Source organism: Stenella coeruleoalba (assembly GCF_951394435.1).
Source record: "Stenella coeruleoalba genome assembly, chromosome: 6".
Classification (NCBI taxonomy): Eukaryota; Metazoa; Chordata; class Mammalia; order Artiodactyla; family Delphinidae; genus Stenella; species Stenella coeruleoalba.
Window position 1 is genome coordinate 66,001,071 of NC_137151.1, and position 16,165 is coordinate 66,017,235.

Genomic DNA, 16,165 nt, shown 5'->3' on the forward strand with positions numbered 1-16,165 from the left:
GTAAAGTGTCTATTCACATTTTTGGCCCATTTTTCACTTGGGTTATTTCTATTCTTGTTATTACCAGTTATTTTTAATGGATCTCTGATTTTGAACATATTTGATATCCTCATGGACACAGTTGGTGGGAAATGTGGCAAATGTCCAGATTTCTGTATGTGCGCTGTAATGTCTATGTAACTGAACTGGGGGGGGGGGCATTTGAAGTTTTTTTGTTTGTTTTTGTTACAGAAGAAAAGAGGCACTGGTGACAAGTGGTGGAATTTTGTAGAAATTTGTAGGAATTTCACAGAGCGTGTAGAGACCACTAAGGAATGCTGAAAAGGCTGCATGTGCAGCATGCATCATAGTGGTCAAGCAGAGCAGGCGCCCTTGTTATTGTCCACAGGAAAGCAATCCTGGAGAGATACCAGTACACTTCCCCAACTGCCTGAACCCACAGACACTGATTAGTGAATACACACTAGTTTTACCTTAGTTTGAAATGCACCTGGATTTTATTTGGTTTATAATTTGGTGATTCATAAAGAGACTTATTGAGCAATATTTGAATTATTTATCACTGTTAAATGACGATTGTGAAATGATTTACTAATGTAGAGAATCTAGACAATTGATATAGTATGTTTTTGTTATGTTAGGTTCATTTACATCACTGGTTATGGATCGGAAATACTCATTCTACTTCCTTGGATCGCTTCTCCTACAGTTTTTTTCATTCTTGGTTGTCCTCTGCCATGTGTTACTAAGTTACTTTTAATAATACACCCAGCTCTCTGGAGGTGAGCTATAGAAACTTAAAAAGCTGTAGATTTTTAGTTCTGGAAAGATCATTAATGATAATCTTTTTCAAGGTTCAGATTCTGTTAGGTAGAGCAGTGTAACCTCTGGAGATTTTGATACCTTGGGTCTGGGGTGGGGGTCTGGAATTTGTTTTTGTAAGAACTTAAGGTGAGTCTTAGGATCAGGCAGGTTTGGGAAGCATTGATGTGGTAGAAAGAGCAGGACTTTGGATTCAGATGGACCTGGGTTCTAGTTACATCTCATTTGATTGCCAGCTGTGTGTTTTGGGGACACATAAATCACCTCTGTAAGTTTTAGTTTCCTTACTTCATACGATTATTGAGAGAGTTAAAATAAATAGCATATATAAAGAACGGGGCACATAATAAATATGCAACAAAAATGATCTATTGTAATTATATTCCATTTAACAACAATAATCAGGCAAATATTTGAACACTTATGGGCAATGATGAAGAAGATTCATTTTTTGCCCTCAAGAACTTTGCCAATTAGTAGTGCGGTGGGGATGAGGTTTTTATAGCGAAAGCAAAATGTTGTATCATCAAATAAGTTCAGAGCCATTTTTTTTGTGTGTGTGTGTGCGCAGCAATGCCATATTATTAGTGAAAGATTAAAAATAATTTCAATTCAATATTAGAGAAATGGCTTCATAAATTCAGGCACATCTATACAAGGTAAAAATACATGGTCACTGTAAATTATCTATTTGTAGTCTTTATTTATCCCACTTCATGCAGATATTCACAAGTTTTGCTGAAGAAATGTTCACGTGTTTCCTGCCCTGTATCTGCTAGAGATGGTACATACAGTACAGTACACATGCACTGTCTCACCTTTCTAAAGTTTAATAAGCTCTGAGTTCTAAAATGCACGTGGACCCAAGGGTTTCATACTGAGGAATTAAGGATTTCAGACTGAGGAATTATGGACCTATCATTTTCTTGAAGCTTCATAAAGTTTTCTGTAAACACTGCAGCCTGAGTCAGTAGTACTTAGCAGGACTGGAGGGAGGGATCGGCGCCCATGCCGGGTGTAAAGTGAGCCGGAAAGCCGCAGCCAGCTCTTCTCGAACTACCCCTTTATGTAGGCAGCTGTTGGGCCTGGGATCTGGCTCAGGAGGGCTGCTCTCTCCTGAGAATGCTCCAGCATCTCCAGGGCCAGCCTCAAGTCCTCGACGAGATGGAGCACCGGGAAGGGGTTCATGTAGGAAGCCGCGGAAGCCAGGGCAGGCTCACAGGTACCATCGCTAATATCCACCCCTGTGTTAGTGCCTGCAATGATCCCGTCCATCTGCTCCAGGGCAGCTTCCAGCACGTGACTCGCATCAGAAGCTATGAGTCTTTTTCCCTGCTTAGTCTCCTCCTTCTCCTACTGGGTGCGGGGATCCTCTCCCGGCAGGTCAGGTGTGCGGGCCTGTCCCGTGTCCCTCCCACCTCCGAACATGAAAGCCGAGAACCGAGCTCTAGGCCACCGACCCACGGACCAACTCAGAGCCATTTTTGAAGAAGGGAAATGAAATGGGCAGACATTGCTAGAACAGGAGTGTGGGGCGACTGTATGGGGTGGAGTAGGGGTGGAACTAGGAACAATAACGACTACAGGCATAAAGCATCTTTCAGAAAACACTGAAGAGTCCCATTGGTCTCTTTCAAATGGCAAAGAGAGTAGCGCAAGGAGATAATGATAGAAAGATAGGTTGGTGATGGGCATTAAGAGAAGATTCAAGGAGTTTTTGACTTTTGTTTCCACTAAAGATTTTGAACAGGAGAGTGATAGTAAGAATATATTTTAATCCTCTAAAAAATGTACTTTAGAAGATTAAACTGGTAATAGCTGTGAGGGTAAGAACTGATACAGGGCGAAAAATTAGGAGGGGTTTTCAATAATAATAGTAATTCAATCGTAATTAAGGGTTTGATAACAGTGGGGATCTACATCTCAGAACGAAATGCAGATGCCTAAAAAACAGCTGAAAGATGCTGTCTGTATTCCTGCAGCCCAGGTAAATAGAGGAAAAATGGTCCATATTAAAGATTTTCCATATTAAATAATTTTAAAGTCAGGTCCCTTATTTTAGTGGCTCTCAATTGTAGTTGAGAGCCAAGAGGTCGGAGGAAGAAACAGGAGGTCCGTCCCAAGCGAGAGGGTCGGGAAGCAGGCACCCCAGCGCGAGGGGGCGTGTGCAGGGGCGGGGACACAGGCAGAGGTGCGCGGCAGCCCCGGGGTATCGCGAGAGTTGGGAGGGCCGAGCAATCGCAGCAGCCAATTCCCCCACCCTCCCAGGAGGAGCCGCCGGCCCTGGACTCTCCAAATTCTGAGCTCTCATCATGGCGGCGGCGGCGGCGGCGGCCGTCGGGGGTCCGCAGCCACCCCAAGCCGAGATGCCCGCGCCCGGGCTGGCCCTCGACAAGGCGGCCACCGCCGCGCACCTGAAGGCGGCCCTCAGCCGGCCGGACAACCGCGCAGGTGCCGAAGAGCTGCAGGCGCTGCTGGAGCGGGTGCTGAGCGCCGAGCGGCCGCTGGCTGCGGCTGCAGACGGCGAGGAGGCGGCGGCGGCCGGCGGCGGGGGCGGTCCGGGGGCGGCCGAGGAGGAGGCCCTGGAGTGGTGTAAGTGCCTTCTGGCGGGCGGCGGAGGCTACGACGAGTTCTGCGCGGCGGTGCGGGCCTACGACCCCGCGGCGCTCTGCGGCCTGGTCTGGACAGCCAACTTCGTGGCCTACCGCTGCCGGACGTGCGGCATCTCTCCCTGCATGTCGCTGTGCGCCGAGTGCTTCCACCAGGGTGACCACACCGGACACGACTTCAACATGTTCCGCAGCCAGGCCGGCGGTGCCTGCGACTGCGGGGACAGCAACGTGATGCGGGAGAGTGGGTGAGTGGAGCTGTCCTCCGGGGCGGGGGGCACCGCGGGAGGCCCAGGCCGAGGTCTGGGGAGGCCTTGGGGAGGGGAGCTTGGAGCCGACCCAGAGCTGTCAAGGGAAAGGAGTGGGGCAGGAGGTTGCAGCCACATGGGGATGGAAGTGACTGAGCTGTCAGCGGTGAAGGGGATGGGGAGGAGGGGGAGAGCGGAGAGCGTATTTAGGGAACAAGGCTGTGAATTTTCGGGGAAGCCAGGGCGAACGAGTGATTGAGAGAAAAGAGCCAGTGCGTGGGGTAGGAGCGGAGAGAAGAGAGGATACTCGGGGAATCTGTTGTCGAGCTGTCAATTGCGTACTTGCTGGGAAAGGCTTTAAAGCTGCCTGTTTCTTGGGAAGAGACTGATGATGTGATTTGGATTGGCTGGGAGAGGGATGATATTGGGGACCGAATTGGGTCGCTGGATGATGCGACTCGGGGAGGTGGTCTTGCAGCTGCAGGGGAGGACAGCTTGTGGAAAGGGACTTCTGAACTGTCAGTGTGTCAGTATGAGGGAAGGAGCTCTTGAGCTGATGGGGGTTGAGGGAGGAGGGAAGGGGAGGGGCCTGTATGAAAAGTGACTGTTGAGCTGTCAGTGGAGTATTTGGTGTGCTGGAATGACATCTAGAATTGAGCTACCGAGCGAGCAGTCAATTATAGAATACCTTCCATACCAGCACAAACAAAACACTGAGCGAATTACGAATCATGTGTTAGGTCTTCTCCAGTTAAAAGGGCACTTTATGCACTGACTAATATGTGAATCTCTATCTAAAAGGAAACACTCAAATGCTTTTTCGATAGGGATGATGTACCAGGGTGTTGGGATTTAGGACAAAAGACATTTCAGAGATTGCAGTGAGTTAAAGAGTTGATGCATGTTGTGTCTTGGCTTGGGACATGATGTCAGTGTCTGGGGAAGTCCCGGGGAAATAAAAACTTAGTCAAAGAGAGGAGATTTTGGCTGGTCAGTAGCCGAAAGAATGTTAGCAAATCCAGTTATTCAAGTTTTTCAGTTTTCAGATCTTATAATTAATGATAGAGTCTAATCCCGTTAGAAATGGTCACTATTTTCTTTGGAGTACTTGTAGGTTACTGTTATTCCAGAATATTTGTATCGACTAGGTACAAGCAAGGCTCCTAGGATATTAAAAATGAACAAGACATTGACCTGCCCCTTAAGCCGCTTACACTAGAGTAGAAAATGATAAATTCCTTAAATAGTCTGGGAGTCAGAGAAGGCTCTGTGCAGAGGGAGTAAGAAAAAAGCTTCAGAAAGGAGCTGTTTTGAGCTTGTTAATGATAATAATACTTATAATACTGCTATTGCTAGTAACAACAATAGTAATAATTGCAGCTGACATTTGCCAGCTTAAAGTGTATACCTGACACTTAAAAATACTGTAAAAATTGACAATTGAATAGGTAAGATATTTATGTAGCTAAAAAAGCAAAAAAATAAAAAGATACACAGTTTGAAGTTTCCCTCCCATCCTGTCTCCCATCTGCCCAGTTTCTTCACACTGTTACTAGTTCCTCTTAGTGCAAAAAGAAACAAGGATGAATATGTATTTTGATATTTCAGCCTCTTTTTATGCAAAAGGTAACCTATCATGTGCACTGTTGTATACATCTTGAATTTTTCACTTATTTGAGATCTTTCCATGTCAGTAAATCAGTGTACTCACTCTATTAAAAAAAACAATCTGCTGCATAGTGTTTCATGTCATAAATTTGCCATTCTTTATTTAGTCATCACTTTTGATGGACATTTTGGTTTCAGTATGAAATAAAAAACTGATATACCTCTCTTTGCGTACCTGTGCAAGAATATCAGTAGGATAAATTCTCAAAGTGGGATTTCCAGATTGCCCCCCAAAAGGCTTAGGAGTAAGCAGAACATGTGACTCTCTTTCACACCAGCCTCAACAACAGAGTGCTATTAAAATTTTGGAGTTTTATTCATCTATTTGGAAAATAGTGGTCAAATATTAAAATCTGCTTTACATTAACTCACTTAATCAGTAACTCTGAGATTGTTACTGTTATTATCCCCATTGTACAGAAGAGGAATGTGGGGCACAGAGTTTTAAGAAACTTGCTCAGGATTACACAGGTAGCTGGCTAGGCATGCTGGCTCCAGAGCCTGACAGTTCAGTACTTCTCTCTATTGCCTCTACAAGTACCATTCCTTTTTTTTTTTTTTTTTAATTAATTAGTTTATTTTTTGGCTGTGTTGGGTCTTCGTTGCTGCGCACGGGCTTTCTCTAGTTGCAGCGAGCGGGGGCTACTCTTGGTTGCAGTGTGCGGGCTTCTCATTGCAGTGGCTTCTCGTTGCGGAGCATGGGCTCTAGGCACGCGGACTTCAATAGTTGTGGCACACGGGCTCAGTAGTTGTGGCTCGTGGGCTCTAGAGCACAGACTCAGTAGTTGTGGCGCATGGGCTTAGTTGCTCCGCGGCATGTGGGATCTTCCCGGACCAGGGCTTGAACCCGTGTCCCCTGCATTGGCAGGCAGATTCTTAACCACTGTGCCACCAGGGAATTCAGTTATTTTTGATTAGTAGTACTGATATAATAAATGTGGCCTATTAACAGGTATACGAATCAAAGGAAGAAAACAACTGAGAGTTCATTTGTGGGAAGAGATCACAAAGCCTATAGAAACTGTATTAATAATTGTATGTTGCCACTAATGTAAGTACAGTCATTGTCACAAATGATTAATGGATGGATGAGTTCAAAAAACGTAATGGAGAAAAAAAAGAAAAAAAGTAATGGAAAATCTAAACTAATGTCAGACTGGTTTGGGGTTCTGATGTTACGAACCAGAAATTGGAATTTTAAACATTTAGTTTTCAAATTTTGATGCAGAGGATGACCATTTTCATGTTCTATCATGTATTATTGATTTCTTTTGCCTCCTTATTCTTCCTCACAGATTCTAAACTCCTTAAAAAATAGGAACCTCATCTTGCTATTATTTTTCAAAGGCTCTTGTACTTAGTAGTAAATGTTGAATTAAATTGGATAAAATAGTAGCTGTTATACCTGAAAATTTGCCCTGAGATTACATTGCTTTAGTTATTCAGGGAGTGGCATGAATTATTAAATTTATAGCATCTTTTTTCAGTGTACTTCAGGACTGATTTCTTTTTTAATTTCAAAAGTAATACTTATTGGTTATAACATAAAAGTAGGTGGAAAAGTAAAAAGTAAAGGTTCCTCTTTCCTCCATCCCACACCTCAGTGAGAGATTTCCCTTACTTTTGAGCTTAGTTATACATTTAAAAGCTTTTAGTTATAATTTACTCAGCATTTCTAGATGTTGTGTTGTAGGAAGTTTTTAGGTTATTTGGTGTGTGGCAATGCCAGAAATCAAAGCAGTGAATGTCTGGTTGAACAGTGTTATACTCTTCTGAATCTTGCTTTTTTCCTGTGAACGTACTTATTGGATTCTGTCTCTTATTAGTATACATAGAACCATTTTATTTTCTTTTTTAAAGTTAAATTGTATTCTATTGCATTTTCATATTTTTGTATTTTACTGTAATTTTTTTCAGTCAGTTCCCTACTGATAGACATGTAAATTGTTTCCAGTCTTGGGCTTAATATAAGCTTTATTGTAGTCAGTATTCTTGTATACACTTCTTTGTGTATGTGTGAGTATATGTGTGAGGATAAATTATCAGAAGTTATATTATATCTGGTTAATGGAAATGTGCATTTTAAATTTTGATAGAGCCCTCCAAAGAGATTAATTTACACTCCTACCAACAGTATTTGAATGAGCATGTTTCCACACATCTTGGCCAATGTATATGGTGTTACCAGTTTTTCTGATCTTTGTTAACCTGATAAGTGAAAAGTGATATCTTTTTTATCTATTTTGAAGCAAATCTCAGGTATCTTATAATTCAGTTTATAAATGTTTAAGTATGTATCTCAGTAAAAAGATACGAACCCTGAAAAATAAAACTGAACCCAAATGTCCACTGACAGATGAATGGATAAACAAAATGTGGCATATTCATAAGATGGAATATTATTCAGCCTTTACAAGAAATGAAATTCAGACACATGCTACAAAATGGATGAACCTTAAAAACCTTATGCTAAGTGAAATAAGCCTGACACAATAAGACAAATGTTGTATGATTCTGTTTATATGAAGTACCTGCAATAGTCTCATTCACAGAGACAGAAAGTAGAATGGTGGTTGTCCGGGGCTGGGGGCAAGGGGGAATGGAGAGTTATTGTTTAATGGGTAGAGTTTCAGTTTGGGAAGATAAAACTGTTCTTGAGTTGGATGGTGGTGATGGTTGCACAACAATGTGAATGTTCTTAATACCACTTAAAAATGGTTAAATAATAAATTTTATGTTATGTGTATTTTATCACAAAAGAATTACAGTACTGTTACCACAATTATAGTACCTAAAATATTCACAGTGATTTTTTAATATCTTCAAATAGCAAGTGAGTATTCAGATTTTCCCACTTGTTTCATAAATGATTTCTTAGGGTTAATTTAGGAGTAGGATGCAAACAATGTCCTAATGTTGTATTTGGTTTTTATTTCTCTTAAGAATCTTAATTTATAGTCTCCCCCTCCCCCTTCTTTTTTCCTTCTTTGCAATTTATTAGTTAAAGAAACCGACATTCTGGGTTTTACTGATTACATCTCTGTGATATGTAACTTGTTCCTCTGCCCATTATTTCTTGTACACTAGTAGTTGGATCTAGAGTCTTGATCAAATTTTAGGTTCCCTTTTTTTGGGGAGGGGGCAAGAAAACTTTATCATGGTGTTTTATACTTCCTGTTGAATAATAGCTGGAGCCACAGAACGTCTCCTTGTCTTTTCTTTAGTAAATGTTAGGTTGATCAGTGGGTTCATGTTTGTCAGCCCAATCCTTTGTCATGGAGTTCCCTATCATGTTAAAGATTTTTGCAGCTATCGACTGTCATTGTCTAGATCTATTATTTTATTAGGGGCTGCAAAATGGTGATATTCTAATTGTATTATCTTTTCATGTATTAGTGAGTTCTTTGTAGAATATTCTTTTTAATTAATTAATTAATTTGGCTGAGTCTGGTCTCAGCTGCGGCACGTGGGATCCTTCGTTGTGGCCCGGGCTCTTTGTTGACGTGCGGGCTTCTCTCTAGTTGTGGCATGTGGATTTTCTCTCTCTAGTTGTGGCGCACGGGCTCCAGGGCCCATGGGCTCTGTAGTTTGTGGCATGCGGGCACTCCTGTTGCAGTGCGTGAGCTCAGTAGTTGTGGTGTGCGGGCCTAGTTCCCGGACCAGGGATCGAACCCATGTCCCCCACATTGGAAGGCAGATTCTTTACCACTGGACCACCAGGGAAGTCCCTAGAGTACCCTATTCTTAAAGTTTCAAGGATCAGCTATACTTTATCTATTTCTCTAGACATGTTTTACAGAGATTTTCTACTACAGAGGGGTGTACTGTGGCCAAGCAAATTTGGGAAACACTTCATGTCGTATCTTCTTGACTATCTGCAATGTGTAACATCTTAAAGAAATCCTATAGTAAAGAAATCTGTAACTTTGAATAATCTAAGTTTCATTGGTTAAATCTAGGAAGCTGTTATTTTGAGTCACACCAGTTTGGGAACTTTTGGCCACTTGAATACCCTCCCATTACCTTAATGTCAGCATGTCTAAAATTGAATCAATTATATTGCTCTCCAAAATACTTCCATGTAGATTTTCCTTTTTTATTTTCCTGTTTATTTATTTATTTATTATTTTATTTTAGTTTTTTTTGCCGTGCTGTGAGGCTTGTGGGATCTTAGTTCCCTGACAAGGGATTGAACCTGGGCCTTTGGCCATGAAAGCACAGTCCTAACCATTGGACTGCTGGAGAATTCCCTTTGTTTCTTTTTAAATTAGTATCATTTTCCCCCCAGTCAGAAATCCCAGCTACTAGTGGCTTAAACCTTGAAGGGATTTACTGTTTTGCATCTCAGGACTAGTTCAGCAGCTTATTAGTGTTATTGGGGACCCAGGCTTTTTATAAACTTTTGTTCCATCACTTAGTTTGTTTACATTTGGTCTTTGTTGTCTCATGTCTGGGGAAAAACAGAGGAATGGATTTTGGGTAGATATCTAATAGTGTCTCCTTGTGTCATTATTGATGCTTCCCTTTCCCTCTCCTTGCATGCTTGGTACCAAGACCTGTTCTTTTGTTTTCTCTTAGATTTGTTCTTTTCATTCTCTGCTGTTACCTTAGGTCAAGCCTTCATCACATCATAACCTATTCCAGGATAATTTACTGTTTTCCTGCCTGTAATAATCTCACAGTTCGGTCTAACCTTCACTCATATAAAATTATGCTTTACATATGTGACTACTTTGCTTAAAATAGCTTCCTGGTGGTCCAGTGGGTAAGACTCTGTGCTCCCAATGCAGGGGGCCCGGGTTAGATCCCTGGTCAGGGAACTGGATCCCGCAAGCATGCCACAACTAAGAAGCCCCCATGCTGCAACTAAAAAGATCCTGCATGCTGCAACTAACAGTCCGCGGGCTGCAACTGAGACCTGGCGCAGCCAAAAAAAAAAGGCTTCCCATTTTTTATAAGCTAAAGTCTGGCGCCCTTAGCCTGGCGTCAGTGTTTTCCACAACGTGGCCTCTACCTATGTTGCCAACCTTATCATCTCCTTTGCAGTGGCATCCTCTCGTTATTTTTTTTTAGCTCACTGTATATATTCCTGTCCTCAAAGTCTCATGTTGCAAAGTCCAGTGGTGAGTTTTATCTTCACTGTGAAGCTCATGTGTAGGGACAACACTTCTATAGATTTGATTTTCTGAATTAACAGTTTTTTTTCATTTCTAGTTTATATCGCTACAAGTAACAAACTTTCAATAAAGATTTGATGATGAAGACCTGTGCCATATTTATCTCTTTTATTTATATTCTCTTTGCACATATTCAGAGTTTTAGTATGTTATCTATGTGTTTACATGGATTACTTGTGAAATTTTCTTTCCTATGAATCTGGAATTTTTCTCTACAGCAGTATCCATCTAACTCAAGTCACAAATTCAGACAAAGGAGCACAATACTCCTGTTCTGAGAGCTTGGAGGAAGAGGAGTTAAAGACATCTGTGTTCTCTTTTCTGTGTTCATTGTACTTTTTGTCATTGCTAATTTACTAGAAATAAGGTAGACAGATTCTACTTAGTGGAGAAGATTCTCCTTGAGCTGGAAGTGTAATTTCTAGTCATCTTCATAGTTATGAGGTTTAACTACAACAGAGCAATTTAGAAGTGTTGTTAAATAGTAATTTTTTTCTAATCATTTTTATTTCATATTAAATTCTTTAAAACTATTTTCAACTATGAAACATTTTCAATATACATAAAAGTATAAAAATAATATAACAAATACCTTTGTACTCACCACTGAGATTAATAGAGGTCAACCTTTCGTCATATTTTCCTTAGAGCTTTTTTCAATCAGAAAAATAAAGATCATCCTCTTCTCCCTTCCTTCCTCTTTTCCTCCCTAGGGGTTACCATTCTCCTGAAATTCCTGTGTCATATCCATGCATGTTTTACTTTTTTTTATTTTTATTTTTTGCGGAACGCGGGCCTCTCACTGTTGTGGCCGCTCCTGTTGCGGAGCACAGGCTCCGATGCGCAGGCTCAGCGGCCATGGCTCACGGGCCCAGCCGCTTTGTGGCATGTGGGATCCTCCCGGACCGGGGCACGAACTCGCATCCCCTGCATTGGCAGGCGGATTCTTAACCACTCCGCCACCAGGGAAGTCCTATTTGTCTTTTTAAAGCAATCCTCTTTACCTTGGTTTAAAAAAATGCTTATAAATTTTCGTCTGAAAGGTTTAACATTTTGTATTTCATCTTTAGGTCTTTAGCCCATTTGGAATTTATTTTTACATATAATGTGAGATCGAGATCTAATTTTATCTTTTTCAATATGAGGATCCAGTTATTCTAGCACTGTTTATTTATTAAAAAAATTTTTTTTAATTAAAAAAATTTTTTTTACAGTAGGTCCTTCTCGGTTATCTATTTTAAATATAGCAGTGTGTACATTTTAATCCTAAACTCTCAGTCTGGCCCTCCCCCCCAGCCTTTCCCCTTGGTAACCATAAGTTCATTCTCCAAGTCTGTGAGTCTGTTTCTGTTTTGTTAATAAGTTCATCTGTACCATGTTTTTTTTTTTTTTAGATTCTGTATATAAGTGATATCACATGATATTTGTCTTTCTCTGTCTGACTTACTTAACTTAGTATGATAATCTCCAGGTCCATCCATGTTGCTGCTAATGGAATTATTTCATTATTTCATTATTTTTAATGGCTGAGTAATATTCCATTTGTATATATGTACCACATCTTCTTTATCCATTCATCTGTCAGTGGATGTTTAGGTTGCTTCTATGTCTTGGGTACTGTAAACATCTAGCACCATCTATTAAACAGCCATTTTTTTCTTCATTGATTTTTGTGCCACCTCTGTCACGTATCAGTTTCCTGTATATGTCCTAAGCTCTCTGTTGTACTGATATGTCTCTTGCAACAATATCATACTACTTTAATTATTATAACATTAGAATATATCTCAATATGGCAGGATTTCCCTTATAATTCTTCAAAAGAATCTTGGCTATACTTGGTCCCTAGCTTTTTCATTTGAATTTCAGGGTCAGCTTGTCAAGTTCTGTGGAAAATTCTGTTAGTTATTTTTTGGAATCATGCTAAATTTGAGGACATTGCAGAAGGAGTCTCTACAAGGATATTCATTATAATACTATTTGAAAATATAGAAATAGGAAAAATATAGAAATAGGAAAAATATAGAAATAATGAGAAAATATAGAAAATATAGAAACAAACTGTTGTTTAATCATGCAGTGGAATTCTTTTCAGTAGAATACACGTTGTCATCTTTGTAGTATTAAATCTTCCTAACCGTGAGAGTAGTGTAAATTGTTTTTTCTATCAACAAAGTAATTTCCTCCATAAATTGTGTATCTTTTGTTAAATTTGTTCCCTGATACCTTCTTTTTGTTTCTACTATAAATATCATTAAAAAAATTACTTTTTCTAATTCCTTGTTTATTGCTTTTTCTCAATATTTTATATTATAAAAATTTTCAAATGCTTTTTTTAATATTGATCAAGCAATATTTTGAAGTCTCTTCTAATAGCTAATCTGTACATTTTCTTATTAATGAGTTTTATTGTAGGTCTGGAATTTACATATATCTAATTTAACATTCTGAACAAGCCTTAGGGGTTGATATTATCATCTACATAAGTAAAATATAGTCTCAGGGAGGCAACATGACCAAAGTCACACAGCTGTTATTCACACCGATTTCTGTGCATATTCCAAATCTTGTGTTCTTAGCCTCTGTGGCCTCTGTTGATACTGCCTACTAGTGAAAGCTGAAGAAAACTTTACAAAGAACTTGAATTTGATCTGGAAGGAGATTGGGAGTTAAAGGAGGACATTATGGATAGAAGGAACAGAAAACATAAAGCTTCACAGGCTTGGAAGAACATGATGTAATCAGGTACTAGAGTAGTTTTCAGCCTCACTCTCAAATAATATTTTAACTGGGTTAAGAATTTTAGTTGAAATTTGTTTTCCCTTACACTTTGAAGGTACTTTTCTGTTGTCTTCCGGTCTCTGTTGTTGAGAAGTTATATTCCATCTAATTGTTCTTTTGTAAGTAATCTGCCTTTGTTAATTACTTTTAAGGTTTACTTTTTGGTGATCTGTACTTTCAGTTTGATGTGTCTAGGTGTGGCTTCATTGTTGAGCTGATTCTAGATGAGGATTTGTGTCTCTCATCAGTTCTGAAAATTCTCAGCCATTGTCTCTTTGAATTTCAACTCTCTCCCATTCTTTATGTTCTGTTTTGGATACTATGCTACTATAACATATTTGTTGGATCTTCTCATTCTGTTTTCTAAATAGAGCTCACTTATTTTCTATCCATTTATCTTTTTTTTTTCCCCCTGAATTGGGGGTGATTTCCTCAGATCTGTCTTCTAGGTAATTCCTTCTTCAGTTCTGTCTAATCTGCTGTCCAGTTTGTCTATTAAGTTTTTAATTTGCATTTCTAGAAAAAATCTTTAAGGAAAATTTTACAAGAAATTTGAATTTTACCTGGAAGGAGATTGGGAGCTGTTTTCTAAACCATCACAGACATCATTGGCCCAGTGCCAGTTTTAAAAATTAATTTTTAGTTTGGGGAGTTCCAGTGCCACATGAGTAATGTAAATTTGAACCCCAAACTTGCATGAAGCCTAGATTTGGGGTTTTGATTTCTTAAGGGAATTTTAAGCCTTGCCCATTGCTCAGGTAGAGATAATCCTGCTTGTAGGTGATTTTATTGGGAGATATGGGGACAATTTAATGGAATATATTCTTTTTTTAAAGCTTAAAAAAATACATTTATTTATTTATTTGTTTTTGGCTGCATTGGGTCTTCGTTGCTGCACATGGGCTTTCTCTAGTTGCAGTAAGCGGGGGCTACTGTTCATTGCGGTGCATGGGCTTCTCGTTGCAGTGGCTTCTTTTGTTGTGGAGCACAGGCTCTAGGCACACGGGTTTCAGTAGTTGTGGCATGTGGGCTCAGTAGTTGTGGCTCCTGGGCTCTAGAGTGCAGGCTCAGTAGTTGTGGCACATGGGCTTAGTTGCTCCGTGGCATGAGGAGTTTTCCTGGACCAGGGCTCGAACCCATGTTCCCTGCACCGGCAGGCGGATTCTTAACCACTGCACCACCAGGGAAGTCCTGGAATATATTCTTTAAAGAATCTCAGGAAATCTAACCTGTAATAGTGGAAAGAATTTCCTAGAATGCTGGTTGGCAAGAATATTATAGTTCTGATTTATTCACAGTGATATTTTCATCACAGGACTCCAGGTAGCTTATCAGTCATCTCTAGAGAACACTCAGTTTTTGACCAGGGACCTTTGAAGTTGGTCTTGCTAATTTTCAGTTTAGAATTTGTGAGAACATAACTGTCTATGAGGCCATGTTTTGGTCTCACTTCCCAACATTTGTTATCTTTTAGTCCTTGGGTAAATCACTTAATTTTCCTAGGCTGTAGTTTTTCTCACATGTAAAATGGGGACAGTATTTGACCTGCCTACTTCAATTTTTCTTTTAACTAAATGAGACTAGAAACATAAATAGAATGGTATTATTCCAATTTTATGTAATTGATTGCCCAGGACTATGAAACATTGGCATGCTATATTAATATTCCATTATACTGGTGATAGAACTGTTAAAAAGCAAAGGCTTTTATCAAAGCAATGGATTGGAATGCTTGACCAAGGCAATTGCATATGATTTTGAAGGCATTTTTTGGAATAGCTTGATTGAGGCATAATTGATTTATAATAAGTTGCACACATTTAAAGTACATTAAGTTTCTATATATATATATACACATATATATGTATGTACACACACACACACACACACACACACACACACACTTGTAAAACTATCACCACAATCAAGATAGTAAACATAGCAACCACCTGCAAGGTAATCCCTACCTTCTGCCTTTTTTCTGTGCCTCTTCCCCCAGCAACCACTGATCTATATTCTGTTGCTGTAGATTAATTTGTATTTCTAGAGCTTTATGTAAGTGGAATGTGTGTCTGTGTGTGTGTGTGTGTGTGTGTATGTGCATATATTTATATTTTGTGATGCTAACACCACATTTATAAATGTAAAAAAATAGTTCACCAAATAACACTCTCTTATGGTGGCTTTTTTTTTTTTTTAAATGTTTCCCAAAACCTAAATCAGGGCACCATTTTTAGATAGTCATCAGGAAAATAACAGTGCATAGGAATTCTAGCCTTTCTCAGTGAGAACTTCAGCATCTTGTTTTTACCTTCTAACCCTGAATTATTCAAAAATTAATGCATTATTGCTTCAATTCTAGGAGGAAAACACCTTTTCCCATTTCCATTTTTCTTACTTTGTTTTCATGTTTATCAGAGCACCCAAAACATTTTATTACTGATAATTCAACTTCTTAGAAATCATCCTCAAAGGCAGGACAAATTAAGTCAGTCTGGTGTGGATATATGTACACACACATATATTTGATCCGGTGTCCTTCACTCAGTGTAACTATTTTAGATTCATTCATGTTGTTTTGTGTCAGTAGTTCATTCCTTTATTGCTAAGTAATATTCCACTGTAAGGATATAATACAATTTGTATATCTGTTCATCTGGTGAGGAACATTTGAGTAGCTTCCAGTTTTTGGCTATTACAAATTTAGCTGTTATGAACATTCATATTCAAGTTGAGGTTTGTGTACTGATCTTACCTCTTGCAACCTCACTAAACTTATTTGGTCTAGTAGCTTTTGATGGATTCCATTAGGTTTTCTATGTAGATGAGCATGTTGACTGTGAATAAAGATTGTTTTACT

At 39.5% G+C, this 16,165-nt stretch overlaps 1 protein-coding gene across 6 annotated transcripts in view; it reads left to right on the forward strand.

Moving 5' to 3' along the window:
• Positions 1 to 2,989: 2,989 nt before the first annotated feature.
• Positions 2,990 to 16,165, forward strand: part of UBR3 (ubiquitin protein ligase E3 component n-recognin 3) — a 224,976-nt gene continuing 211,800 nt past the window's right edge. For 2 of the 6 annotated variants that reach the window (XR_013828877.1, XM_079925165.1), the window contains exon 1: positions 2,990 to 3,679. Coding sequence is in view for 5 of the 6 variants with exons in the window: in XM_079925165.1 (XP_079781291.1) it covers positions 3,135 to 3,679 (545 nt within the window). In the remaining variant the exon portion in view is untranslated. The remainder of the gene's footprint in view (positions 3,680 to 16,165) is intronic. The other 4 variants (XM_079925164.1, XM_079925166.1, XM_079925167.1 and 1 more) reach the window with 2 other exon arrangements.